Genomic DNA, 27082 nt, shown 5'->3' with positions numbered 1-27082 from the left:
AATAACTAGATAAATCTTAAAAACATACACACAAAAATAAAAGACTCATCAGCAAGAGTGGGGGAAGATGGTGGCAGAGTAGGAGGACTCTATGGGCTCACCTTGTTCCACAATACAACTAAATAACTATCAAATCATCCTCAATACCCCAAAAATCCATCTGAAGACTTACAGAACTCCACAACTAAAGGTAGAGAAAGCTATGTTAAAGAAGGTAGGAAGTGCAAAGACAGGTTTGAGAAAGAAAATGGAGCATAGCTGCCATGGTGGGGAGGTAGTTCCAGCTGTGGAGAAAGGCAAGACACATACTGGCACACAGAGGAGCCCACATAGGGAAGACAATTCCCCAAAGCAACTGGCTTGAAAAGTGAGAGGGGCTGATTTCATGAGTTCTTGCAGCCAACAGGGTTTAAAACCTGGATTTTTTTTTTAATAACTAAGTTTTTATTTGACATCGGATTTCAATTTCCTATATTTGCATAATAATTAAAACTGACTTCTCATGGTGAATTATTCACAACTGCATGCTAGCACAACTGATACCCATTTCATTCTCCACTTAAAATCCAATTCTTGCTTTGTCATAACACCAGGAAGGAAAGAGCTGCTGGTCCTTGAGAGCAAAATGAGGATGTGTGTACATAAAACATGGTGGGTTCTCCTTACATCATGGTTTGTAGGACAATGTTTGGTTTGGTAAATAAGATAGAAAAGGGTAAGAAGAAAGAATAGGATCTGTTATAAAAGAAACATGAATGCATTTCAGTGATCCACATGGTTTAAACTGCTGAGCCGGTAACCCTGTGCATTCTTTGCCACATAACTGATAGGTGTTAGGATCCAGAATCTGAGGGTGGAAAGGAAGGTACCATTTAGCCAGCCCCACCTAGTTTCTGGCTAAGGAAAAGGTTCAGGGAACTTCGGTGAATGGCTACACAGGGATAGACACTCAGGCTTTCAGACCCAGATCCTTAGTACTTGGTGTATACTCATTTCCTGGTCCTCTGCATAAACTTGAGGTATGTTAATCAATTAAAGCCTGCAAAAAAAAAAAAAAAAAAAAAAGCCTGGAAATTTAAAGGTCAGTAGTGGGTTTGGCTCTGGGAGAGCCCAGAACATTGGGACTGCTCTTGAGGAGAAGGCAGGTCAAATGGCCGGGGGACATAGAGTGGAAAGAGCGATCTGAAGCATGCCTGGGGCATACAGTGAGGAGGTTATTCACTCATCTCAGAGAGTGTCCCAGAGAGGTAGTGCACATGGATGGACTCCTCTGAGAACAAAAGAACTGGCTGGTGCTATTTCTCTTCCTCCATCCTTCAACATAACCACAGGACCCATCTGCAGAATCAACATAGCACCAATACTCGCTACCTAACTTCCTTACATCAAGTCCCAGCCTCCTGCACTCCAGTGGAACTGCCCTTTAAAGCCATACTCACCTACCTCAGTGGCAGCACAGTGTGGAGGGGGGCCCTCCCCCACAGGACTTGTCCAACCCTCTGCCAACACCATGTTTCCCAACCCAGGATTTTTGTGAGGCTTTGGTTCTGATGGTGGTAGCAACAAGCAAACAAGAGAACACCTACTAAAAACTCACACCAGTCAGGCCAGGGATGAAACGCTGCCCACAACAAGCAAAGAGAAACTCTGCAGATGACTGGCCTGAAGGATAAAACAGCTAGTTCACAACAGCATGCAGCACATATTGGAGACACTCTCTGAAGTGCCAGGCCTTGGAGAACAGGGGACACTATACTGCAGGATATACAGGACTACTTCATCATAAGACCATTACCCTCAAGAACAGGAAAGGTAGCTGACCATCCTGTAACACAGAAACAAGCACAAAGACTTAGACAAGAGGAGAAGGCAAAGGAATATGTTTCAAATGAAAGAATAGGACAAGACCATGGCTAGAGATTTAAGCAAAACAGATACAAGTAATGTACCTGATAAAAGAATTTAAAGTAACGATCATAGAGGTGCCTGGGTGGCTCAGTCAGTTAAGCTTCTGACTCTTGATTCAAATCCAGATCACGATCTCAGGATTGTGAGATTGAGCCTCACATCAGGCTCTGCACTGGGCATGGAGCCTACTTTGGATTCTCTCTCCTGTCCCCACCCCTCTAAATAAGTAAGTAGTGATCATAAAGATACTCATTGGACTTGACAAGAGTAGAAAATATCAGTAAGACCCTTAACACAGAGATAAGGAATAACCTAGCAGAGACAAAGGTTCATGATACAAAATGAGAAACATGTTTGGTGTAATGACCAGCAGCACAGGAATGAATTAATGATCTGGAAAACGGAGTAATGGAAAGTAATCAAGCTGAACAAAAGAGAAGAAAGAATTATGCAAAACAGGTACAGACTTAGGGAACTCAGTGATTCCATCAAACACAATATTTGTATCATGGCATCCCAGAAGATGAGAAAAGGGGGAAGAAACATTTAAGAAAATATAGCTTCCCTATTCTGGGGGAAGGAAACAAATATCCAGATCCAGGAGGTAATCAACAAAATCAACAAGAGGAGATCCACACCAAGAGATATTATAATTAAAATGGCAAAATGTAATAGAAACAGTCAAAATTTTAAAGCAGCAAGACCCATGGTTACATACAAGGAAGTCTCATAAGTCTATCAGATTTTTCAGCAGAAACTTGGCAAACCAGAAAAGAATAGCATGATATATTCAAAGTGTTGAATGGGAAAAATCTGCAGCCAAGAATATGCTATTCAGCAAGGTTTTCAGAATAGATGGAGAGATTAAAGAGTTTCCAAAACAAAAATGAAAGGAGTTCATGACCATAAACTGACCCTAATTATTAAAGGGGATTCTGAATGGCAAGACCAAAAGTGACAATATGGAAATAGGAAACACAAAAGCAGCAAAAATGAATATTTCTGTAAAAAATCAGTCAAGGAACTCACAAACTAAAAGGATGTAAAATATGACACCATACACCTAAACATGGGGAAAAAAGGAGTAAAAACGTATTTGTATTCAAAGTTAAAAGACTGTCATATAATATAGATGGTTATATACAGAAGAGGTTATATACAACTCAAATGATAACCACAAATCAAAAATCAGTAATAGAGATGTAAAGAATAAAGAAAAAGAAATCCAAATATATCATTAGAGAAAACCAGCAAACCATGAAGGAGAGAAAAAGAAGAAAGGATTGATAGAGTAGGCAGTCAGTTAGACATAAGCTGGAGGCAAAGGTAGTGATAAATAGCTGACACATTAGAAGACTCAGCACAATATCCTGACTTGTAGCTTTTAATATCCTGTCTTACTGGCTTCCAACACCCTGGAGGTGACAAACAAGAGCCACAGATGCAGAACATGCACTCTTCTCTTTAATCTCTACCCTAGAAAACTCGTAACTTCATTTATAATATATTTACATTGTGGTTTTGACCACCCCCCATGGGAGAAGGAAGATGGCCAGGACAGTTCCAGCAAGAACCTTGTGGGGCCAAAAACTCCCCCTCTCAACCAAAAGGAGGAGTCTCTTAGATGACAAGAAACAACTTCAGTTGGGACTTCCCTAGCAATGATCCATAACCTCTCCAAACATAAAAAGAAAAAACATCCATCCCTAAGCCCAGTGCAGTTGCCACCCTTGGGCCTACTCACTCTCCCACCTTGACTGTGTATCATTCTCAATAAGCTGCTTTGTGCTTGCTTGCTACTTTTCTTCTGGTTGTCTTTGAGTGCATATCCTCATGTAAATCTCTCATGGGGAATTCAAGAACCAAAACTTCCATTCACACAACATAGACTCTCCCACTGGTAAGGTCTTCAGAGGAAAATTGAGAAACCAAAAACAATAAAATGACATAATTCCATAAACGTAATTCCATAAACTTTAAATGTAAATATCCTAAGCACTCCAATCAAAAGACATATAATGACAGAATGGATAAAAAAAAAAAGTAAGACATCTTTGTGCAACCCACAGGAGACTTATTTTAGACCTAAAGACACCACAGATTGAGAATGAGAAAATGGAAAAAACATCTATCATGCAAATGGATGTAAAAGAAAGCTGGAGTAGTGATACTTAAAATATATTTTAAAACAAAGACTGTATGAAAAGGCAAAGGACACTACATATTAATAAAGGAGAAAACCAAACCAGAAGATATAACATCATAAATATTTATGCACCCAACATAGGAGCACCCAAATACATAAAACAAACAAAATAACTGATAGCAATACAATCATAGTAGAGGAATTTAGTACCCCACTAACATCAATGGACAGATATCCAATCAGAAAATCAACAAGAAAACAATGGCTTTGAATGACACACTAGACCATGTAAATCTAATACATATACATAGAACAGTCCCATCTTAATACATCAGAATACACACAATTTTCAAGTGCACACAGAGCAAGTCCTAGAATATTAGGCCACAAACCAAGTCTATACAAAATCAAAAAGATCCAGGATGCCTGGGTGGCTCAACGGTTGAACACCTGCCTTCAGCTCAGGGCGTGATCCTATGGTCCCAGGATTAAGTCCCACATCGGGCTCCCCAGAGGGAGCCTGCTTCTTTCTCTGCCTGTGTCTCTGCCTCTCTCTCTCTCTCTCTCTCTCTGTGTCTCATGAATAAATAAAATCTTTAAAAAATTTTCAAAAATATCCAAGTCATACCATGTATCCTCTCTGACCATAATGCTATGAAACCAGAAATGAACCACAAAATCTGGAAAGACCACAAATATATGAAGGTTAAGTTGCATGCTACTAAATAATAAATAGGCTAACCAGGAAATCAAGAAAGAAACCAAGGATAGAAACAAATGAAAGTGAAAACACAATGGTCCAAAAACTTTGGGACACACCAAAACTGTTCTAAGAGGAAAGTTTAGAGCAACACAGGCCTATCTCAAGAAGGAAGAAAAATCTCAAATAAATAATTTAAGCCCCATATATAAAGATGCTGGATAAAGAACAAATAAAAACCCAAGGGGTATCCCGTGTGGCTCAGTGGTTTAGCGCCGCCTTCAGCCCAGGGCCTGATCTTGGAGACTCGGGATCGAGTCCCACATCAGGATCCTTGCATGGAGCCTGCTTCTCTCTCCGCCTCTCTGCCTCTCTCTCTGTCTCTAATAAATAATAAAAATCTTTAAAAAAAATTAAAACAAACAAAAACCCAAAACCAGTAGAAGGAAGGAAACAATAAAAATTAGAACAGAAATAAATGAAATAGAAACCAAAAAATAACCCCAAGAGAACAGATCAACAAAATTAATAAACCTTTTGCCAGACTCAGCCAAAAAGAAAGAAAACTCAAATAAACAAAATCACAAGTGAAAGAGAAAAAATAACTGACACCACAGAAATACAAAAGCTTGTAAGAGAATATTATGAAAAATTATATGCCACCAATGTCCCCACTGCATCAGGAAGAAACAGAAAATTTAGACAGATTACAGCAATGAGATTGAATCAGTAATCAAAGAATTCCCAACAAACAAAAGTCCAGGACCAGACGGCTTCACAGGAGAATGTGAATTCTACCAAACATTTACAGAAGAATTAATACCCGCTTTTCTCAAATTATTCCACAAAATACAAAAGGAAGGAAAAGTTCTATTCTCATTCTATGAGGCCAGCATTACTTGGATACCAACCAAAACCAGAAAAAAAAACACTACAAAATAAGAGAACTGCAGGCCAGTATCTCTAATGAACATAGATACAAAAATCTTCCACAAAATACTAGCAAACCCAAATCCAACAATATATTAAAAAACAATCATTCACTATTATCAAGTTGCATTTATTCCTGGGTTGCAAGAGAGTTCAATATTGGCAGTCAATTAATGTGGTATATCACGAATCCATAAGAGAAAAGGTAAGAACCGTATGATCATTTCAACAGATGTAGCAAAAACATTTGACAAAGTAAAACATTCATTCGTGATAAAAACCCTCAACAAAGTAGGTCTAGAGGGAACATACCTCAATGTAATAAAGACTTTGTACCCAAAAAAAAAAAAAAAAAAAAAAAAACACACACAAAAAACAAAAAAACCCACACCTAACATCAAACTCAATAAAGAAAAACTGAGAACTATCCCCCTATGGTCAGGAACAAGAGAAGGGTATCACCTCTAACCAATTTTTTCAACACAGTACAGGAAGTCCTAGCTACTGCAATCACAACTAAAGAAATAAAAGGCATTCAAATTGGTAATGAAGAAGGAAAACTCTAATTGCAGTTGACATGATACTATAGATAGAAAACCCTAAAGACCGCACCAAAAAACTACTAGAACCGATAAATGAATTCAATAAGTCACAGGATACAAACAATAAAATACCTAGAAATTGACCTTAACCAAGAAGATCAAAGACTTGTACTATGAAAAGCATAAAACACTGAAAGAAACTAAAGGCAACAGAAATAAATGGAAAGACATTCCACGTTCATGGGCTAGATGAACAACTATTGTTAAAATGTCCATACTACCCAAAGTAGTCTACAAATTTAATGCAATCTCTATCAATACAACAAAAGCATTTTTCACAGAGGTAGAACAATCCTAAAATTTGTAAAGAACCACAAAGACCCCAAAAGCAAAAGCAATCTTGAAAAAGAAAATTAAAGCTGGAGGTATCACAATTTCAGATTTTTAGTTACATTACAAAGCTGTAGTAATCAAAACATGATGGTAATGGCACAAAAAACACACAGGGTCACTTGGGTGGCTCAGTTAAGTGTCTTGACTCTTGACTTCAGCTCAGGTCATGATCTCTGGGTTGTGAGACTGAGCCTGTGCCAGGCTCTGCACTGGGCACAGAGCCTGCTTAAGATTCTTCTTTTCCTTCTGCCACTCCTCACCTCTCTTAAAAAATAATAGACACATAGGTGGATGGAAAAGAACAGAAAACCCAGAAATAAACCCACAATTATATGGTAAATTAATGTTCAACAAAGGAGAAGAATATGCAATAGGAAAAAAAAAAGTCTCTTCAACAAAACGGTGTTAGCAAAACTAGAATAGCTACGTGCAAAAGAATGAAACTGGCCCACTTTCTTACATCATACACAAAATAAACTCAAAATGGATTAAAGACCTGAAACCATAAAAATCCTAGAAGAGAGCACAGTCAGTAATCTCCTCTGACATCAGCTGTAGCAACATTTTTCTAGATATGTCTCCTGAGGCAAGGGAAACAAAAGCAAACACAAACCATTGGGACTACATCAAAATAAAAAGCTTCTGCACAGAAAAGGAAACAGTCAAGACTAAAATGCAACCTAGATATTTTGCAAATAATACATCTGATAAATAGTATTCGGAATACATAAAGAACTTAAGACAACACCAATAGGGCAGCCCTGGTGGTGCAGTGGTTTAGCGCCACCTGCAGCCCAGGGCCTGATCCTGGAGGCCCAGGATCGAGTCCCACGTTGGGCTCCCTACATGGAGCCTGCTTCTCCCTCTGCCTGTGTCTCTGCCTCTCTCTCTCTCTCTCTCTCTCTCTCTCTCTCTGTGTGTCTCTATGAATAAATAAATAAAAAATCTTTTTTTAAAAAAAAAGACAATGCCAATAAAACAAATAATCCAATGAAAAAAAATGGGCAGAAGACATGAACAGACATTTCTCCAAAGAAAACATAGAGATGGTCAACAAACATGAAAAGATGTTCAACATCACTCATCATCAGGGAAATGCAAAACAAAATCACAATGAGATATCACCTCACAACTGTCAGAATGGCTAAAATAAAAAACACAAGAAACAACAAGTGTTGGCAAGGATACAGAGCAATAGGAACCTTCATGCACTGTTGGTAAGAAAGCAATATGGTCCAGCCTCTATGGTAAAGAGTACAGAGGTCTGGAAGTTCCTCAAAAAATTAAAAATACAGCTACCATATGACTCGGTAATCACACTACTGGATATTTACACACAGAATATTAAAACACTAATTCAAATGGATATATACACTCCTATGTTTATTGCAGCATTATTTACAATAGTCAAATTATGAACACAGCTCAAGTGTTCATCCATACATGAGTGGATAAAAACAACACGATATATACATAAAATGGAGTGTTATTTAGCCATAAAAAAGAATGAAATCGGGCAGCCCTGGTGGCGCAGCAGTTTAGTGCTGCCTGCAGCCCCGGGGTGTGATCCTGGAGACCCGGGATCGAGTCCCACGTCAGGCTCCCTGAATGGAGCCTGCTTCTCCCTCTGCCTGTGTCTCTGCCTCTCTCTCTCTCTCTGTCTCTCATGAATAAATAAAATCTTTTTAAAAAAAAGAAGGAAATCTTACCTTTTGCAAACAACATGGATGGACATAGAGTGTATAATGCTAAGCAAAAGAAGTCAGAGAAAGACATATGCCAATGATTTTACTAACAGGTGGAATTTGAGATACAAATGAATGAAGGAATAAAAAGAGACAATGCAACAATGCAAATAACTATAGAGAACAGATGGTTACCAGAGGGGAGGTGGAGGTGGAGAGGTGAAATAGGTAAAAGGGATTAAGAGTACACTTATCTTGATGAGCACTGGGCAATATATGGAATTGTTGAATCATTATATCGTATGCCTGAAACTAATACAACACTGTACGCTAACTATAGTGGAATGAAAATAAAGTTTTTGGAATAAGATATTGCACAATCTTACTGAAAATCACTGAACTGGGGCTCCTGGGTAGCTCAGTTGGTTAAGCATCTGACTCTTGACTTCAGTTCAGGTCATCAGGTAGAGTAGCTAGATCTAGCCCGAAATCAGGCACTGGGCATGGAGCCTGCTTGGGATTCTCCATCTCCCTCTGCCCGCCACCCACCCTCCCTAAGCTCATGCATGCATTCTCTCTCTCTCAAACAAAACATAACAAAAACAAAAACAAACAAAACCCCGAACTGTATACTGTAAAAGGATAAATTTTTTGGTATCTAAATTATACCTCAATTAATTACATTGTGAAAAACAAAGGTTTTACAAGCTTTTGGGGGCGGCCCCAGTGGCTCAGCGGTTTAGTGCCACCTTCGGCCCAGGGTGTGATCCTGGAGATCCAGGATCGAGTCCGATGTCAGGCCCCCTGCATGGAGCCTGCTTCTCCCTCTGCCTGTGTCTCTGCCCCTCTCTCTCTCTCTGTCTCTAATAAATAAAATCTTAAAAAATAAATAAAATAAAAGCTTTTGGTTGATAACAGAATTTAAATGTGGAATAAATGTGTAAATAAGTATAATTTCAGGATAAGATGTAAATGATAATTCTCAAAAGAGAAGTTAAATAATATAAAATAATAATCTGAAAACAGTAAACTACCTGTATGTCCCAGATTATGCAACAGAATCAGGAAACAGGAGGAAATGCATGAAAGAAAGTGATTTTCTCATCTTACAAAAGAACAACCAGAAAATAATATTTATGGTTGATGTAAATAATGGGAAACTATAAGGTAAAAGAAATGTTTATGGAGTACTAACAAAATGTAAAACAATGGTACTCCTTTCAGGTCACGTAAGAAAAGTGTTCAAGAAAAGACATTTTTTAAAGTGAGAAAGAAATCTAGGTATGCCAACTGCTAGAGTCCCTGTGGAAAAAAGTATGTAGGTTCTTCCAAAAGTTAAAAATAGAACTACTGGGCAGCCCAAGTGGCTCAGCGGTTTAGCGCCACCTGTAGCCCAGGGCGTGATCCTGGAGTCCCATGTCAGGCTCCCTGCATGGAGCCTGCTTCTCCCTCTGCCTGTGTCTCTGCCTCTGCCTCTCTCTCTATTAAATAAATAAAACCTTTAAAAAAAATAGAACTACTATATGATCCAGTAATCACACTACTGGGTATTTAAGCAAAGAATATGAATATGCTAATTCAAAAAGATATATGCACCCTTGTATTTATTGCAGCATTATTTACAATAGCCAAATCATGGAAACAGCACAAGTGTCCATCCATAGATGAATGTATAAAAAATATGTGGGGTGTGGATGCTCGGGTGGCTCAGCGGTTGAGTATCTGCCTTCAGTTGAGCGTGATCCTGGAATCCAGGATCAAGTTCCACATTGGGCTCCTTGCAGGGAGCCTGCTTCTCCCTCTGCCTGTGTCTCTTGTGGAGGCCAAGAAAATTAAGGCCATTCCACTTTAAGTTCAGAGTTAGCACAAGTACAGCCATCCCAGGCCCCTGTGAATAAGAGCTGAACTTTACCTTACTTCAGTTATAGGAAGAAAACAGCTTACAGCTTAACATCCTAGAAAGCCCCATATTAGAATGAGAACAGAGCTCAATGCCCTTGAAAGCCCCATATCAGAATGTAAACAGAACTTGAGAAATTCCTCCACCCCTTCTGGAGGACCCCCTAGACCAGCCCTTAAAACTAAGCTGAAACCCACCTCGGGGTCCAAGTCCCTGCTGTGTCGGGTATACTTGGACCCAAGCTCGAGCTTATAAATAAACCCTCGTGGGCAGCCCCAGTGGCGCAGCGGTTTAGCGCAGCCTGCAGCCCGTGGTGTGATCCTGGAGGCCCAGGATTGAGTCCCACATAGGGCTTTCTGCATGGAACCTGCTTCTCCCTCTGCCTGTGTCTCCGCCTCTCTCTTGCTCTCTCTGAATGAATAAATAAATCTTTAAAAAACAAATAAATAAATAAACCCTCGTGTGTTTGCATCGGTGTTGGCTCCTTGGTGGTTTCTCAGATTCGCAATCTTGGGCACAACATCTGTCCCTCTCCTCTGTGTCTCTCATGAATAAATAAATAAAATCTTAAAAAAATATATATGTAGGATGTGTGTGTTTTACAATAACATGGATGGATCTAGAGAATAATACTAAGCAAAATAAGTCACTCAGATAAGACAAATACTGTACGATCTCACTCATATGTGGAATATAAGAAACAAACAAAAATACAAAGGAAAAAGAGACAAACCAAAACACTGACCCTTAACTATAGGGAACAAACTGACGGTTCCCAGAGGAGGTGAGTAGGGGATGTGTGAAATAGGTGAAGAAGATCAAGAATGCATTTATCGTGATGAGCACTGAATAATGTACATGATTTTTTTTAAAGATTTACTTGACAGAATGAGAAAGCACACAAGCAGGGGCAGCAGCAGAGGGAGAAGGAGAAGTAGGCTCCCTGCTCACCAGGGAGCTCGACATGGCCCTCTATCCCAGAATCCCGGGATCACAATCTGAAAGAAAGGCAGATGCTCAATTGACTAAGCCACCCAGAGGCCCCTGGAAATGATTTTTCAATCACTATATTGTACACCTGAAACTAATAGAACACTGTATGTTAACTATGCTGGAATTTAAAAAAATAAATTAAACAAAGAAAACAAAATAGCAAGAAAGCATTTTTAAAAGCTTTACAGATTACCAATTATTCAGTAAATAAATTTACCCATTAAAAGTCCTTTACATATGACATTTTAAGGTATCTGCATATAACCCATTTAAAACAAATAGCTCTAGAAAGCTTAAGTGGAAAAGGTAAAGATTAAAGGAAAACAAAGGTTACATCAAAATAGAACGCAAAATGTAAAAACATCACGAGAAAAGAGGATCATTTAAAAAAATCCACAAGTAATACAATTTTATACTCTAAAAGTGCTAAAATATATATAAAGTAAAAACTGTTAAACATGCAAAAAGAAGTAGATATAAATTCAGAAGTAGAGAGACTTGTTTAGATGTGCAATTATAGTCAGCATAAATATAAACTAGGTTAAATGAATTCACTTGAATTCAATTAGTGTAGGCCTTACATATGAGAGTTTGGTCTTAAAAACAAAAGGTGATAAAAACATTTAAGAATGTCCTTTTGTGTAGTGATCTGAAGAATGGAGGGTAAACAGAATAGAAGACAATCTTCCTAAATGAAAGACTGAATGGCAATCAATTTATTGCCCATGGTCAATCCCATAATGAAATACATTTCTAGGAAATGCTACTTTGAGAAGGCTGATTCCCATTTGGGAGTGCCCTAGTCTATGTTTTATATATCTCTTCACTCTTTACAAAGTGCTTTCACATTCCCATTACTTACAACATTGTAAAAAAACAGGAAAGGACAGAGACATGTAGAGAACAAAACAGAAACTCTTGGAAGCAAAAGAGCATGCCTAAAGGAGGGGAATTCCTGTTGCCCTAAGAGGATTTTAGGTGTAAGTACCACTTCCTCTCACATTCAGCATTTCTACTCCCACCAAAAAGAGTATTGAGAGGAAGCAGCAACAACAGCAGTGAAAGACAAACATGAGTGTGAAGGGCATGGTTACAGCCTTGGCTGGGGTATTCTGTGCTACAACTGTTCAAGGTATATGGCACTTTTTACTTCTTATCCTATAAATTTATTTTCTAATATTTCAAATGTCTTCATCTTTTCTAAAAGATTTAGTAAATTTTTATTTAACCTCATATATAAGTTACTACTGCTTTGACAGAAAATGCTTGAACTGTTTAAGGCATTAGAGATAATTACTGAAACTAGAAATGATAAACTTCATGGAGTTTGATTTGGTACAATATCTGGCAAGAACCTTTACCAATAATTTTAAATATATGTTAAGAAGATTTTATGTAAGATGTTAGCTAGCTAGAAAAATTCTTTTTTTTTTTTTTAAGATTTATTTATTTATTCATGAGAGACAGAGAGAGAGAAAGAAAGAGAGAGGCAGAGACACAGGCAGAGGGAGAAGCAGGCTCCATGCAGCGAGCCGGATGCAGGACTCCATCCCAGGGCTCCAGGACCATACGCCTGGGCTGAAGGCTGGTGCTAAACCACTGAGTCACCCAGGGATCCCCTAGAAAAATTCTTGAGTACAAAAACAAGAGGCGAATAATCTTTATCTCCAATAAACTTTCATGCTTCCCTTTATTCTTTAAAGATCTGTTTACAAATTTAAAGAGAAAATCAGTATCTTTCTTATATTCCTTTCCCAGTAACAGCAATGTCAAGTGCTATTTGACAAACTGCGCTCTTCATCGTTAATGAAAACCCTGCTCGTAATCTTCACCAGGATAAGCTATAATCATCTGCGGCAATCGGATGTATTAGTAACTGATGCTGTGATCTATTCTAGGTTTCCCCATGTTCAAAGGAGGATGCTGTCTTTGCATAGGCCCTGGAGTAAAAGCAGTGTAAGTGGCAGATGTTGAGAAAGCTACCATAATTTACCCAAGTAACAACTGTGACAAAATAGAAGTGATGTAAGTAATGAACTTGCTAAAGAGGACAGTAGTGGAAACTTTGTTTTGTGTGTGTTTCTGTTTTGCCTATGTTTTCCCATCCAAAATTAAAGATTGTTTTAGATCTTCCCTTAACAGTATCACCCTGAGAGCACAGAAAGGAGAAAGATGTCTAAACCCCAAATTGAAGCAAGCATTATAATCAAGGTAGGGTGCCAGATTACTTCCATTTCCTGAAGATTTTATCCAAGACATATCTTTTGAGAAAACAGACTTGCAGAAAAGATTCTGCTAGGATTTTGTATGAGGTATTTTGATAAGAGGTCTCTGGTTTAACTAGCTTTCCTTTTTCTGCCTTATGTTTTTACATGTTAACTCAATCACTGGAAAACAAGAACAGCATGTTTATTTTTTTATTTTTTATTTTTTTTAATTTTTTTTTTTATTTATTTATGATAGTCACAGAGAGAGAGAGAGAGGCGCAGAGACACAGGCAGAGGGAGAAGCAGGCTCCATGCACCGGGAGCCCGACGTGGGATTCGATCCCGGGTCTCCAGGATCGCGCCCTGGGCCAAAGGCAGGCGCCAAACCGCTGCGCCACCCAGGGATCCCAAGAACAGCATGTTTATAAAACTCTCATTTTCTCATTTCAGAAAATTGAAAGAATGAATTTTTTAAAATCTCAAAATGTATGAAGTCCTAGGAAAGAGAATTTGAAAACCTAGAACAAGTTTACTGTGTGACAACTGAAGTGATTAAGAATTCCACAATTGGAAACGGATTTTCTCCTGCCTGTTGCAATGTATATTCACGCATTTCTACATCAGTAAACCTCAGAAATCTGATGGTTAGAACTATTCTTTTGTGATTATGAAAACATTTCTGTATCTAGAAGTTATGTTTTTGTACTTGATCAATCTGCCATATTACAATCTTCACTTACAATAGAGACATTATTTCTGGAGTCAAGACCTTATATCAAATGCATCCATGTGTGTAAGAGACATTCCCCAAATAATTTTTAAATGCAAATCTACATTTTTAATCAAAGCACACACACACACACACACACACACACACATATATATATATTCCTTCTATATATGTACATATATAAAAGGAAATAGTTCTTATACATACTTGTTTTATAAAAAGGCTATAATTCACAAAATGTACTATGAAAAAATTATAAGCTAAGAAAACTGGTAAGAGTACAATATTTCATAAATAAATTCATAGTTCTGGTCTTTTATTTTTAAGATTTTATTTATTCATGAAAGACATGGGGGGTGGGGGGGGGGGAGGCAGAGACACAGGCAGAGGGAGAAGCAGGCTTCCTCCAAGGAGCCCGATGTGGGACTCGATCCCAGATCCCGGGATCCCTTTGGCTCAACCGCTGAGCCACCCAGGCGTCCCCATAGTTCTGGTCTTAATTTGATTTTTTTCAGCAGCTTTTTTTTTTTCATTGAGATTTTGTTGTGGTGATTTTGTTTTAAGTGAGCTCCACACTGGAAGCCCCATATATGGCCTGAACTCACAACCCTGAGATCAAGACCTGAACTGAGACCAAGAGTCAGATGCTTAACTGACTGAGCAACCCAGGCATTCCTTTCACTGAGATGCACAATAAGGATATGTGTGTTTACTTTGCATTTTGGTTTTATTTATACTTACAAATTATAGCAATATTTTGGAGACATTTTTGATTTAAATATAAAATACTTTTGCCCACCAAGAAAACATTGAAAAATGAACATATACATTTGTCTGGCAATCACCTTTACTTTCTGGGGTTCTTTTTATTTTTCTTTCTTTTAAAGATTTTATTTGCTTATTTCTAAGAGACACACAGAGAGAAACAGAGACATAGGCAGAGGGAGAAGCAGGCTCTCTGCGGGGAGCCCGATGCAAGACTTGATCCCAGGACCCCAGGATCACACCCTGAGCTAAAGGCTCAGATGCTCAACCACTGAGATACCCAGGAGTCCATCTTTTTCTTTTATTTAATTTAAATTCTAGTTATAATTAATATACAATGTAATCTTAGTTTCAGGTGTAGAATTTAGTGATTTAACACTTACATACAACATCCCGGTGCTCATCACAAGTGCCCTCCTTAATCCTCATTACCTATTTAACTCATCTTCCTGCTTACACACCGTCTGGTAACCATCAGTGTGTTCTCTGTAAGTTAAGAGTCTGCTTCTTGGTTTGCCTCTCTTTTTCCTATGTTCATTTGTTTTGTTTCTTAAATTTCACAAAGGACTAAAGGCATCTGTCTTTCTCTGATCGACTTACTTTGCTTAGCATAATACTCTCTAGCTCCATCCGCATATTTCCCTGTACATATTTATGTGTGTATACACACACACACACACACACACACACACCACATCATCTTTATCCCTTCTTCAATCAATGGATATTTGGGCTCTTTCCATAATTTGGCAATTGACAAAGTACAACATCCATTCATGATAAAAACCCTAAACAAAGTAGGATTAGAGGGAATATACCTTAACATAATGAAGGCCATATACAAAAATACCTACAGCTAATATTATCAATGGGGAAAAACTAAGAGCTTTTCCTCTGTAGTCAGGAACAAGGCAGGATATACACTCTCACCACTGTTATTTAACATTGTACTGGAAATGCTAGCCACAGCAATTAGAGAACAAAAAGAAATAAAGGGCATCCAAATCTGTAAGGAGGAAGTCAAACTTTCACTATTTGCAGATGACATGATATTCTATATAGAAAACCTGAAAGACTCCACCAAAAAACTGCTAAAATTGATACACAAATTAGGTGAAGTCACAGGGAGCAAAATCAACATAGAGAAATCTGTTGCATTTCTAGACATCAATAATGAAGCAGCAGAAAGAGAAATCAAGGAATCAATCCCATTAGCAATAAGATCTCTAGGAATAAACCTAACCAAAGAGGTAAAAGATCTGTACTCCAGGATTCTTTTTCTCAGAAAAATTGACTTTTCAGTCTTGCCTACACCATAAAATTTTGGGATACCTAGACGATTTTAATTTGAAAAGAATCAAAATCATTTTCTTGTAGTAAAATACCACAACCCTTCTTAAAACAGAAACCATCATATATTTTCCAAAAATTGAGATGCCTTTAATAATTTTAATTCATATTTCAAGAAATATACAGCTACCTGTCATCACATAGAATTGTTAAGAAATATATTTTAATGAGTAATAGTGAAAGACAGTGGTCCCTTCTTACTTAGGGCAAATCTCTTTTTATGGGAGTCTGGATTGGAGGCCAAAAGAGAAAAACAAAGGGAGGAGATCTTCCCAGGTAGCCAGAGCAAGGTGTCGGCCAGACCACTCCTACCCTAGACTTTGAACTCCAGCTAGTACCACAAAGATGCTATCAGTAAAAAAAAAAAAAAAAAAAAGTATTTATTTTAAAGTGGCAGTAGGGGGGGATCCCTGGGTGGTGCAGCAGTTTAGCGCGCCTGCCTTTAGCCCAGGGCGCGATCCTGGAGACCCGGGATCGAATCCCACATCGGGCTCCCAGTGCATGGAGCCTGCTTCTCCCTCTGCCTATGTCTCTGTCTCTCTCTCTCTCTCTCTCTCTGTGTGTGACTATCATAAATAAATAAAAATTAAAAAAATAAAAAATAAAAAAAATAAAGTGGCAGTAGGAATGGTATATAAATCTTAGAACTGTGGCTTCCTAACACATTATTCCTGTAGCATGACTATGGTTAGTCCTCCCTGCTAACCCAAGGGTTAGCTCCCTTGGATTTTTGTCCATTTTCCAAGCCTGATTCTTCAGTCTTCCTACAGATTGTTCAACTAACAAATTATTTTTCTATTAAAGCTAACCAGTGTTGGTTTCTCTACCTGTAACCAAAAATTTTAGCTGACATAGCACTTTATATAGACACCTCTACATTTGAAACACGAAAATATTTGTTACAGAATTGCCATAAAATAATCAGGTATTTCTGTTTATTTAAAAAGAAACAAAAGGGGCACCTTCATGGCTCAGATGGTTGGGCGTCTGCCTTCAGCTCAGATCTTGATCTCCAGGTCCTGGGATCAAGCCCCACACTGGGCTCCCTGCTCAGTGGGGAGTCTGCTTCTCCCTCTGCCTCTACCTCCTGCTCATGTTTGCTCTCTCTCTCATATAAACAAAATCTTTAAGAGAAAGGGGATTTTAACTTATTATCTGTGCATCTTTCCCACTGGTATCAGTGCCAACTGTAACGCAGATCAGAGAATGGACAGAAAAGTAAACAGCAGATCAAGGTACCTGGTACCAAACAGGCCTTCTTTCTGACTGGTGCCTGTAAGCAATAATGAGACGCCACTTGTTATCCAGGGTATTTGTGTATAAATCTATCTAATTTATATCACATATTTATACTATGATATAATATATAGTATAAAGACATGTAATAAATAATACAGATATACAGCACACATATATATTTTATCTATCACAAACAAATTTTCATATTGAAATGAGACATCTATATAAATTCCCAGGATAGTTTTAAGACCTGGATCTAATATTTTACTTTGTAGCCAGTTCCTTTTTTAAGAGTATCTTTAAAAATTCATTGAGCTAGGACTACATGATAATTTGGTATTTTTAGGAAATTTGTATAGACCAGTCCACTATATAAGCAGATAACATATACTTAAATTTCATGGCAAAATAAGCATATTAAAGAATGAACACACTTGAGCCAAGATTCTTCCCACCTCAGTACCTTTGCATATACTACTCCTCTGCCCATTTCATCACTAAACTAAATCCTATTAGTCACTTAAATCTCAGCTTCAATTGCATTTTCACCAAGAGTTCATCTTTGAAACTACCTCTTCAATCTCAGACTAGATATCCTACTTGTTTTTGTAACACTGTCTGCTTTTCTACCACACTATTTATTGCAACTGTATTTAATGCAACTGTAACTGTAAAGAATTATTCTGCTGTTTAATATCTGCTCTTCCTCCCATAAGTATAAGCTCAATTAAAAAGCCATTTTAGTCCTAACCCATAGTAAAGTGCCTGGCACATGAGCCTCTCAATAAATACTTGAGAAGAGAATGACTGAATGGCAACAGAAACTAAGGAGAACGGAATTTACAGCAGAGAAACAGCATGAAGGAATGTACAGTGGTAAAAAAAAAAAAAAGAAAAAAGAAAGCAGGTGAGTCTTGAAAATAACAATTAGACTTATTTGGAGTGAAGATATAAAGGACTCCAAAAGTCCAGCTACACAGCCTTGAGTTTTACTCTTTATAAAGTGGAAATTCACAAAACATTCATGAATAGGAAAATGAACTTATCCAAGTTGTTTTAAATTATTCTGGGAATGGCATAGAAGGTTGATTGGAAATAGGAAAGACTGGGAAAAGAAATATGTTGCCATAGCTCAGGTCTGTATTTCCCAAACTTCCAGTCATTCTCATACCATCTTTATAATTTTTTTACTGTATTTTCTGATCAATCTTCATTATATTTTACAAATTCTGTGTATCACCTTTATTTTGCTTACATTTACATAAAAAGGCAAATTTTTACTACTATGTGTGAAATCCGTGTCACTTGATATAGAAATAAAATGTAACAATAAAAGGAAACACAATGAACAAATACTAAATTCCAGCTAGATGTTACCATGTGCCAAAAAAATTCAAAGCCTCAGGCCTTCTCTGTGTTTGTCAAATAGTTGATGAAGTGTTTGAACACCATACTAATATCTAACTGAGACTTTCAATGACTTAATCAGAGGGACTGAAGTTAAAAACAGATTAATTTCAGGCAGCCCTGATGGCGCAGTGGTTTAGCGCCGCCTGCAGCCCAGGGTGTGTTCCTGGAGACCCTGGATCGAGTCCCACGTCAGGCTCTCTGCATGGAGCCTGCTTCTCCCTCTGCCTGTCTCTCTCTCTCTCTCTCTACGATTAAATAAATAAAATCTTTAAAAAAAAAAGATTAATTTCTTAACTAATATTAAATGTTATTATAAGTGAGCTCCTTGGTATTATCCCACACTTCAGCAAACACTGGTTCAAAAAGTAAGGGCAGGGATCCCTGGGTGGCGCAGCGGTTTAGTGCCTGCCTTTGGCCCAGGGCGCGATCCTGGAGACCCGGGATCGAATCCCACATCGGGCTCCCGGTGCATGGAGCCTGCTTCTCCCTCTGCCTTTGTCTCTGGCTCTCTCTCTCTCTGTCTCTCAGTCTTTCATGAATAATAAATAAAATCTTAAAAAAAAAAAGAAAAAAGTAAGGGCACTAAGTTAAACAGTATTACCATATGACCCAGCAATCCCACTTAAAAGTATGTAACTAAAAGAACTGAAAAGGGTTATTCAAACAAAAACCTGAACACAAATGTTCATACAGCACTATCCACAATAGCTGAAATGTAGAAACACTCAAATATCTATCAAAAGATAAATGGATTGGGCAGCCTGGGTGGCTCAGCGGTTTAGCGCCACCTTCAGTCCAGGGCGTGATCCTGGAGACCTGGGATCAAGTCCCACATCGGGCTCCCTGCATGGAGCCTGCTTCTCCCTCTGCTTGTGTCTCTGCCTCTCTCTCTCTCTCTTTCTCACTCTCTCTGTCTTTCATGAATAAATAAAATCTTAAAAAAAAGATAAATGGATAAAGAAAATGTGGTGTAATACATAATAGAATATTATTTAGCCATAAAAAGAAACAAAATACTGACATAGGCTACAATATAGGTGAACTATGAAAATAAGATGCTAAGGGGCGCCTGGGTGGCTCAGTAGGTTAAGCGTCTGACTCTTAATTTTGGCTTGGGCTCCCCATGCTCAGCATGGAGACTGCTTTTCCCTCTCCCTCCCCCAACTTGTGCTGTCTAAACTAAATAAATTGATTAATTCTTTTGGGGCAAGGGGAGAAGATGCTAAGTAAAAGAAACATAACACAAAAGGTAACATATTGTATGATTCTATTTATATGAATTATCCAGAATAAGGAAATCCATAGAAACAGAAATAAGATTAGTGGTTGTCAGGAGCTGAGAAGAGAAGATAATGAGGAATGACTGCTTAATGGATACAGGGTTTCTGTTTAGGGTAATGAAAAAGTTTTAGAACTATATAATAGTGATGATTATACAACACTGTGACTATACTTAAAGCCATTGCACTGTATAGTTTTAAATTAAAATGCTAACTTTTATATGTGTTTTATCACAATATAAAAGGGCTAAACTGAAGTAGTAATGGTGAAAACAGAAATATTATGAGATTACATTGCAGAAGAAAAAGCAACAAGACTTAGTGACAAACTCATGTGAAGATTGAAGCTGAGGAAAGGAATCCAGGAAAATGCTAAGGATCTGAATCTGAAAAGAAAGCAGAGAAGAGAATCAGGAGGGACGCCTGGGTGGCTCAGCAGTGGAGCATCTGCCTTCAGCTCAGGGGGTGAACCCAGGTCTGGTGATCAAATCTCACATCGGGCTTCCCGCAGGGAGCCTGCTTCTCCCTCTACCTATGTCTCTGCCTCTCTCTGTCTCTCATGAATAAACAAATAAAATCTTAAAAAAAAAAAAAAAAAAGAGAGAGAGAATCAAGAAAAGAGTTGAGATTCTGAGGTTTAAAAGAATAATACTGCCACTAACACAAGTAGGGAGATGAGGGGAAGACACAGTTTAGCAAAGAAAACCACAGGGTGGGTTTTAGTGAGATGCCAAATATTTAGTGATTTAGAAAGTCAGAACTGTTTCCTCTAATTAACCAAAAGAAGCTTATAAACATATGGAATAATTGTGGATAATAATGCTAGAAACATATTTAATTATGTTTGGCTATTGAGTATGTACTAAATATACCCACTTGGAATTAGTATACTTCTTTAGTAATGTTTCTTAAAGATTCCTAGAACCAACAAATATAAATCTTTACAATACAGTGAATGAATCCTGTGGGTTACAAACAGTACACTCTCACACCCACAACTGTTTGAATTATCTGGTAGGAGGGAGAAAGGTAATGTTACTTAGTTGCTTCTTGCCTTGTCTGCAAATTTTATTTGAAACTGGCAACTATAGTTTCAATGCAGGTAAGTATCAAAGAAGGATAACTACACTTCCTGGAAATCCCAGCACCATAAATGCAGATGAAGCTGCTTGGTACTACTCAATAAACTGCTATTATATTAGAAATGCCCTGAGGTAAATTAAGAGACTTTACATAATTTCTCATAAATCATAATTTAGCATTCTCGTTTAAACTGTTTACAAAGAATGGGGCACCTGAGTGTCTCAGTTGGTGAAGCATCTGCTTTCCACTCAGGTCATGACCCCAGGGTCCTGGGATCAAGTCCCACACTGGGCTCCTTGCTTAGGAGGGCGCCTGCTTCTCCCTCTCACTGTCACTCCACCTGTTTTGTGTGCATGTTCTATCAAATACATACATAACTCTTTAAATGTTTTACAAAGAAAAGATAAATTGTCAATAAGAGCTTGAAGAAAATGAAATGATGATCTGAAATATGGAATATTGGGACTCAGTGGGTTAAGCATCTGGCTCTTGATTTCAGCTCAGGTCATGATCTCAGGGTCGTGGGATTAAGCCCCACATTGGCTGTGTGCTCAACAGAGTGAAGATTCTCTCTCTGCTCCTTCCCCCACTCATTCACTCTCTAAGAATAAATAAATCTTAAAAAATAAAATATGGAATAGCATGCACTATTAAACTACACATTGAACTACATACTTCAGATTTCTCCTCTCAAAAAAGACAATAATGAATCAATTACAATTAAATCTAAACCTGTTCTAAGTCTTTGATTAAAAATGGAACAAAAGTGACAACACAGGTGGCTCAGAGGTTGAGTGTCTGCCTTTGGTTCAGGGTGTGATCCTTGGGTCTGGGATTGAGGCCTACATTAGGCTCCTTACGGGGAGCCTGCTTCTCCCTCTGCCTATGTCTCTGCCTCTCTGTCTCTTTCATGAATAAACAAAATCTTTTTTTAAAATGGAACAAAAAATTCATAGGATATTAATTTTATTTAAATCTCTGGTTTATGAGAGAGGAAAGTAATGCACCCTTACTAAAATATGATCACTTTTATAATGCTCTCAAATGTTACCTCCTCTTCCTCCAAATGACTAAGTCTGCCATAATTCTAAGTGTCCTCCCAAATGCATGAGCTCAGAAACATAGCACTATATTTCAAAGTATGATTCTGTTTTCTAAAGCAATTCTAAAAGAAGTCCAATGCTGCCCCCAACTCTACCTATACCATGACCCTGGCCTCTCTTCATCAAAAACCATAAGCTTATGGCCTATCTGCTCGTTATCACACCCCAGATTGTCACAAGATTCTGAAGATAAAATCACCTAAATTGCCTTTAATTCATATGTCAGCACAAAAAATTTATCTATACACACCACACATTCACACACATATATTCCATTAAGCCTGCTAAAAAAAGACAGTAGGAAGCAAAGCAAGGATTAGGAAGGAACCTCTTGTCATTTATATTTAGCAACTGTCCAAATGACATTACCTGCAAGTACAATCCATACTACACTAAATGTCTTCAATTCATCTGTTTCTCTTCTATCTCTGTGGTTCAAGCATCAGTTCAAGCCCTAATTAGCTCTTATTCCTACTCTAAGAGCCTCCCTAGCCTCCCTCCAAGTTTCCAACAGTTACCTTTGACAAAGACTCTCATTGACCAAGCTTTAGCTTGCTCCTCAGAACCCTCTTCCCAACAAGGTCTTGACCTCTGAACTCCTGTGTTCATCATCTTTGCAGGATCCAGTTTCACTAAGGATTCTAAGAAGTTTAACAAGAATTCTCCACCCTTGACACCTGATTGCTCTTGATATTTGGTCAATTTCCTCATCTCCTACCATCCCCCAGTGGTATCTGATCACTTTGGCCTGCCTTCAGCAAGAATCCTTCATAGATCAGTTTAGCAAAAATTACCCTACTCCCTTAATTTTATAAACACTATAAAATACACTACACTAATCCCCCCTGCCACCCCCCCACACACACACAAATACACTCATTAGCTATAAATCCTTACTTTTCTATACTGTATTTGGAATTGAGCCCCATTCTATTCTGAGTCTCTTTTGAGTCCCTATTGCAATAGTTCTGGAACAAATATGTTTTTACTGCTTTTACTTAAGTTGTTTAGCTCTTATTTTCTCTGACATCTTCCAAAATGCAAATCTGATATTTTCCTTTTAAAATCTTTCAACACCTTCTCACTGCATTCTGAATAGAGTACACACTGCTTAGCTTATCTTTATAAATGCTGCTGTTAACTCCTTAAACTATCTACTCCCATCATATTCAATTATTTGTCACTTCCACGCTATTTTCTGAAATGCCCTTCTCCTTCACCTACCTGTCCAACACCTACTCACCTTTCAAGACTCTGTTCAAGAGTAACCTGCCATAGGAGCAAAGAGAAAGGGGGGAGGGGAATAAAACAAGATCTAATTAGAGAGGGATACAAATCATAAGAGACTCTTAATCATAGGAAACAACTGAGGGTTGCTGGAGGGGAGGAGAGTCGGGTATAGGGTAACTGGGTGATAGACACTAAGGAGGGTACGTGATGTGATGAGCGCTGGCTATACTATAAGACTGATGAATCACTGAACTCTACCTAATCCCTGAACTAATAATATACTATATGTTAATTAATTGAATTTAAATATAAAAAATAGACTTCTCAGAAAATTTGACTAAGTTTAGGCATGAATTATTTTCTGTATTATAGGAAAACTTGGGAATATTATCAAGGAAATTAATTTTCAGTATTATAGTACTCAAGACATTGGTTTTTTGCTGTTTTTGTATACAATTTTTTTGTATACAGTTTTTAAAAAGAAGAAAATATCTAAAAATATCATGAATGTAAAGATCTCAAAATTAAGGGTCACATTGATAAAGGACATTTTGATAAAAAGAGGTGAATTGGTCCGTGCAAAGAATCATTTTCTTAAAAAAAAAAAAAAAAAAAAAGAATCATTTTCTTAAGAAACAAAAATGAATCTCTGGATTCACAAGAAAAAAAGTTACCTGCCATAATCCTTTCCTAAGCCAGCTAACACATACACATTTTAGAATACATCTCTCTCCTTACTATCTCTACTGTAATACATCATTCTCACCTGCTTACAATGCCTTCTTTTCCTAGGAGATTCTAAGACTCCTTTCAGCAATCATGGATCTCTTTGATGATCTCTGAGTATCCATGGCTGGTTGTCAATTATTCTACAATACATGCTTTTTTCAGGACTAAGATCATGTCATACTTCTTTGAACTCTTATAGCACCTATGTATCTAGTACCTTGGCAGATGCTCAATCCTTGCTAGTAAAATAAAACTCTTGTTGGTGCCTGGAGCACCAGAAATCAAAGGTTTTCACCAGATTCTGCATAAAGTGGTCTTCTAGTTGTATGGTAAGTAATCTTCACATTTGTATAGTTGGCATATGTTGTACTGAATAAATGCTCTTAGAAAATTCATAGACACTACAAGTACTCATGTTTTTCTAACTTATAGTAGTAATAATCTTGCGAATCATTTGTATTTTCATTAATTTGTCATTACCATTGTTTTCTATTTTGCATTAAAATATATATTTATATACAATGCATAATAAATATATTTATTATAAAAATATATGACAGTAGTTCTCAATGTGACACTACCACCTTCATCCCCTAAGCATCTTTTTTTCGGGTAAGATTTATTTATTTATTTGAGAGAGAGAGAGAGAGAGAACACAAACAGAAGGGGCAGAGGGAGAGGGAAGAGGAGAAGCCAACCCCCCCACTGAGCAGAGAGCCTGATGTGAGCTTTATCCCAAGATAAAGGGATCACGACCTGAACTGAAGGCAGAGGCTTAACCAACTGAGCCACCCAGGCCCTTCCCCCAGGGATCCTTGAGACACTTTCAGAAGTCTATAAAGTCAAAGATTTATTTATTTATTTTAGAGAGAAAGACTACATGTGCATGAGTGGGGGAAGGGGCAGTAGGAGAGGGAGAGAATCAGACTCTTTGTTGAGTGTGGAGCCCAAAATGGGGCTTGATCTCACAATTCTGAGATCATGACCTGAGCCAAAATCAAGGGTCAGACACTCGACTGAGACACGCAGGCACCTCAAAAGTCAAATCTATTAAGATGAAGGCATTATTTGTCTTCTTCATTCTCATTCACTCATGAGTTTCCCAGGGGATAGCTGGCACATAATACTGCAACAAATTAAATGCATAAATAGATATGAAATCTAGCTATCTTCTATCAAGCCAGGCATTGTAAACTTTAAAGAGCTTCGCAAAAATGTAAAGCAATATTACTCTTTTCACAAAATTTTTTTTGGAAAATAGTTATTTTTCGGAAAAAATATGTTTATTTCTGTTAACATGCAATGGGCTTATCACTAGGTTCTAGTAACATCCTTTCCTTACCTTGCCTCTGAGATAATATAAACTTCCCATAGCTGACCTCAGCATCCCATGTTGGTTCTTTTAATCTTGCACACTCCTTCATTAAATCCTTGTCAGAATTCCAGCTGAGTGTACCCTCAGTTTTCTTCCAGGTCCCTGGTCTGATACTCCTCTTGATCCTGGGTCAGACAGATTCATCAAGAAAACCTGTTTCTTCCTGAAGGACAACTGATGCTACTAATTTTAGATGACCAGGTGTCCTGATCTGTTGGCTAATGTCATAGATTTTGTCACTAGAGGCTGATAACAAAAGCAACATGCAGAGGCAGTAGAGTAGACTGGTTAAGAGGAGTTAGATTCCTGGAATTAGACTGCCTAAATGACAATTCTGCTACAGAATCCTATTTTGGCTTATTATAAAACGGTACAGGTTTTCTCTGCTATCTGAATGTAGAGCCTTCCTATGAAACCTTTCATAAGCCAAAATGTCATAAAGCAAAGAAATAATTACCATTAATTTACATGCAAAAATTTTTGAGTGCTCCCAGACCCAAGAAATAACTTCTCTTAGACTTTTCTGATACCTTAGGACACATTTTGCTAACAGATACACAAAATAAGTAGAGATGAAACACAGATGCTCACAGACACAGTTCAAAGCTATGGCAGCTTAATGCTGAGATGCTCAGTATAGTTCCAGGGGAAGGAGCTTGGGGGGCCATGCTTGCTGTTTGGGGTGTGCACTGTCTCAATAATGGCCCTGCAAAACAAATGCTGAACACTATTTTCCCTTTCCATCTTTTTCCATAAAAGCTAAAATCCTCTTTGTATTTTTCAGTTGTCAAAAACAGATACTAACATATATTTTTTGTAAAAGTAAAGTGTCATGGGGCATCTTTGGTGCCTTAGTTGGTTAAGCGTATGACCTTGGCTCAGGACATGATTTCAGAGCATGCCCCTCCTGTTGTTGAGCTCCCTGCTCATTAGGAAGTCTGTTTGTCCCTCTACTCCTCCCCCCACTTGTACATACATTCAAGTAAATAAATAAAATATTAAAAAAAATCAAAGTGGCATAACAAACTTCCAAAATCCAAGGGATACTTGTAAATCTTATAAAGTGATCATTAAATGTCATAAATTTATGATTAAAATGTGATAAAATTTAAAAAAAGCACGGCTTAGCACAAAATATATGGTATTAATTTTGATATATTTTTAATAAAATAAATTTTAATACTAAGCAGTTTATTCAGATAGTTAATAAGAAAATCATTCAGATTCCTTATATTAGGAACCATGCATAACTTAGAGACCCCTGTATTGGGATTCATCAATACATCTTAAACCACATTCTTCTGGCTCTTCCAGAACCATGAAGAAAAAACCACAGAGAGGAAAGAGAAAATGAAAGAAGTTAAAAAGAAAAATAAAGAAAAAG

The 27082-nt window shown here is 37.7% G+C and overlaps 2 protein-coding genes and 1 long non-coding RNA gene across 11 annotated transcripts in view; 1 reads left to right on the top strand and 2 right to left on the bottom strand.

The window, feature by feature from the left end:
• Positions 1 to 27082, bottom strand: part of ART3 (ADP-ribosyltransferase 3 (inactive)) — a 207748-nt gene that overhangs the window by 99016 nt on the left and 81650 nt on the right. The window lies entirely within an intron of this gene.
• Positions 1 to 27082, bottom strand: part of LOC140623814 (uncharacterized) — a 98498-nt gene that overhangs the window by 23637 nt on the left and 47779 nt on the right. The window contains exons 2-3 of the long non-coding RNA XR_012023331.1: positions 23608 to 23633; positions 17489 to 17522 (exon numbers count right to left, since the gene is read on the bottom strand). This is a non-coding gene — a long non-coding RNA (uncharacterized lncRNA). The remainder of the gene's footprint in view (positions 1 to 17488; positions 17523 to 23607; positions 23634 to 27082) is intronic.
• CXCL11 (C-X-C motif chemokine ligand 11) lies at positions 12083 to 14411 on the top strand. The gene is given in 4 exon segments (XM_072809961.1): positions 12083 to 12329; positions 13096 to 13222; positions 13340 to 13408; positions 13855 to 14411. Coding segments are annotated over 3 exon segments (252 nt in total). The 5' UTR covers positions 12083 to 12268; the 3' UTR covers positions 13404 to 13408; positions 13855 to 14411.

Source organism: Canis lupus, chromosome 33 (assembly GCF_048164855.1).
Source record: "Canis lupus baileyi chromosome 33, mCanLup2.hap1, whole genome shotgun sequence".
NCBI classification, from domain to species: domain Eukaryota; kingdom Metazoa; phylum Chordata; class Mammalia; order Carnivora; family Canidae; genus Canis; species Canis lupus.
The sequence above is the reverse complement of the archived record's forward strand: the minus strand, read 5'-3'. Positions and strand labels throughout refer to the sequence as shown.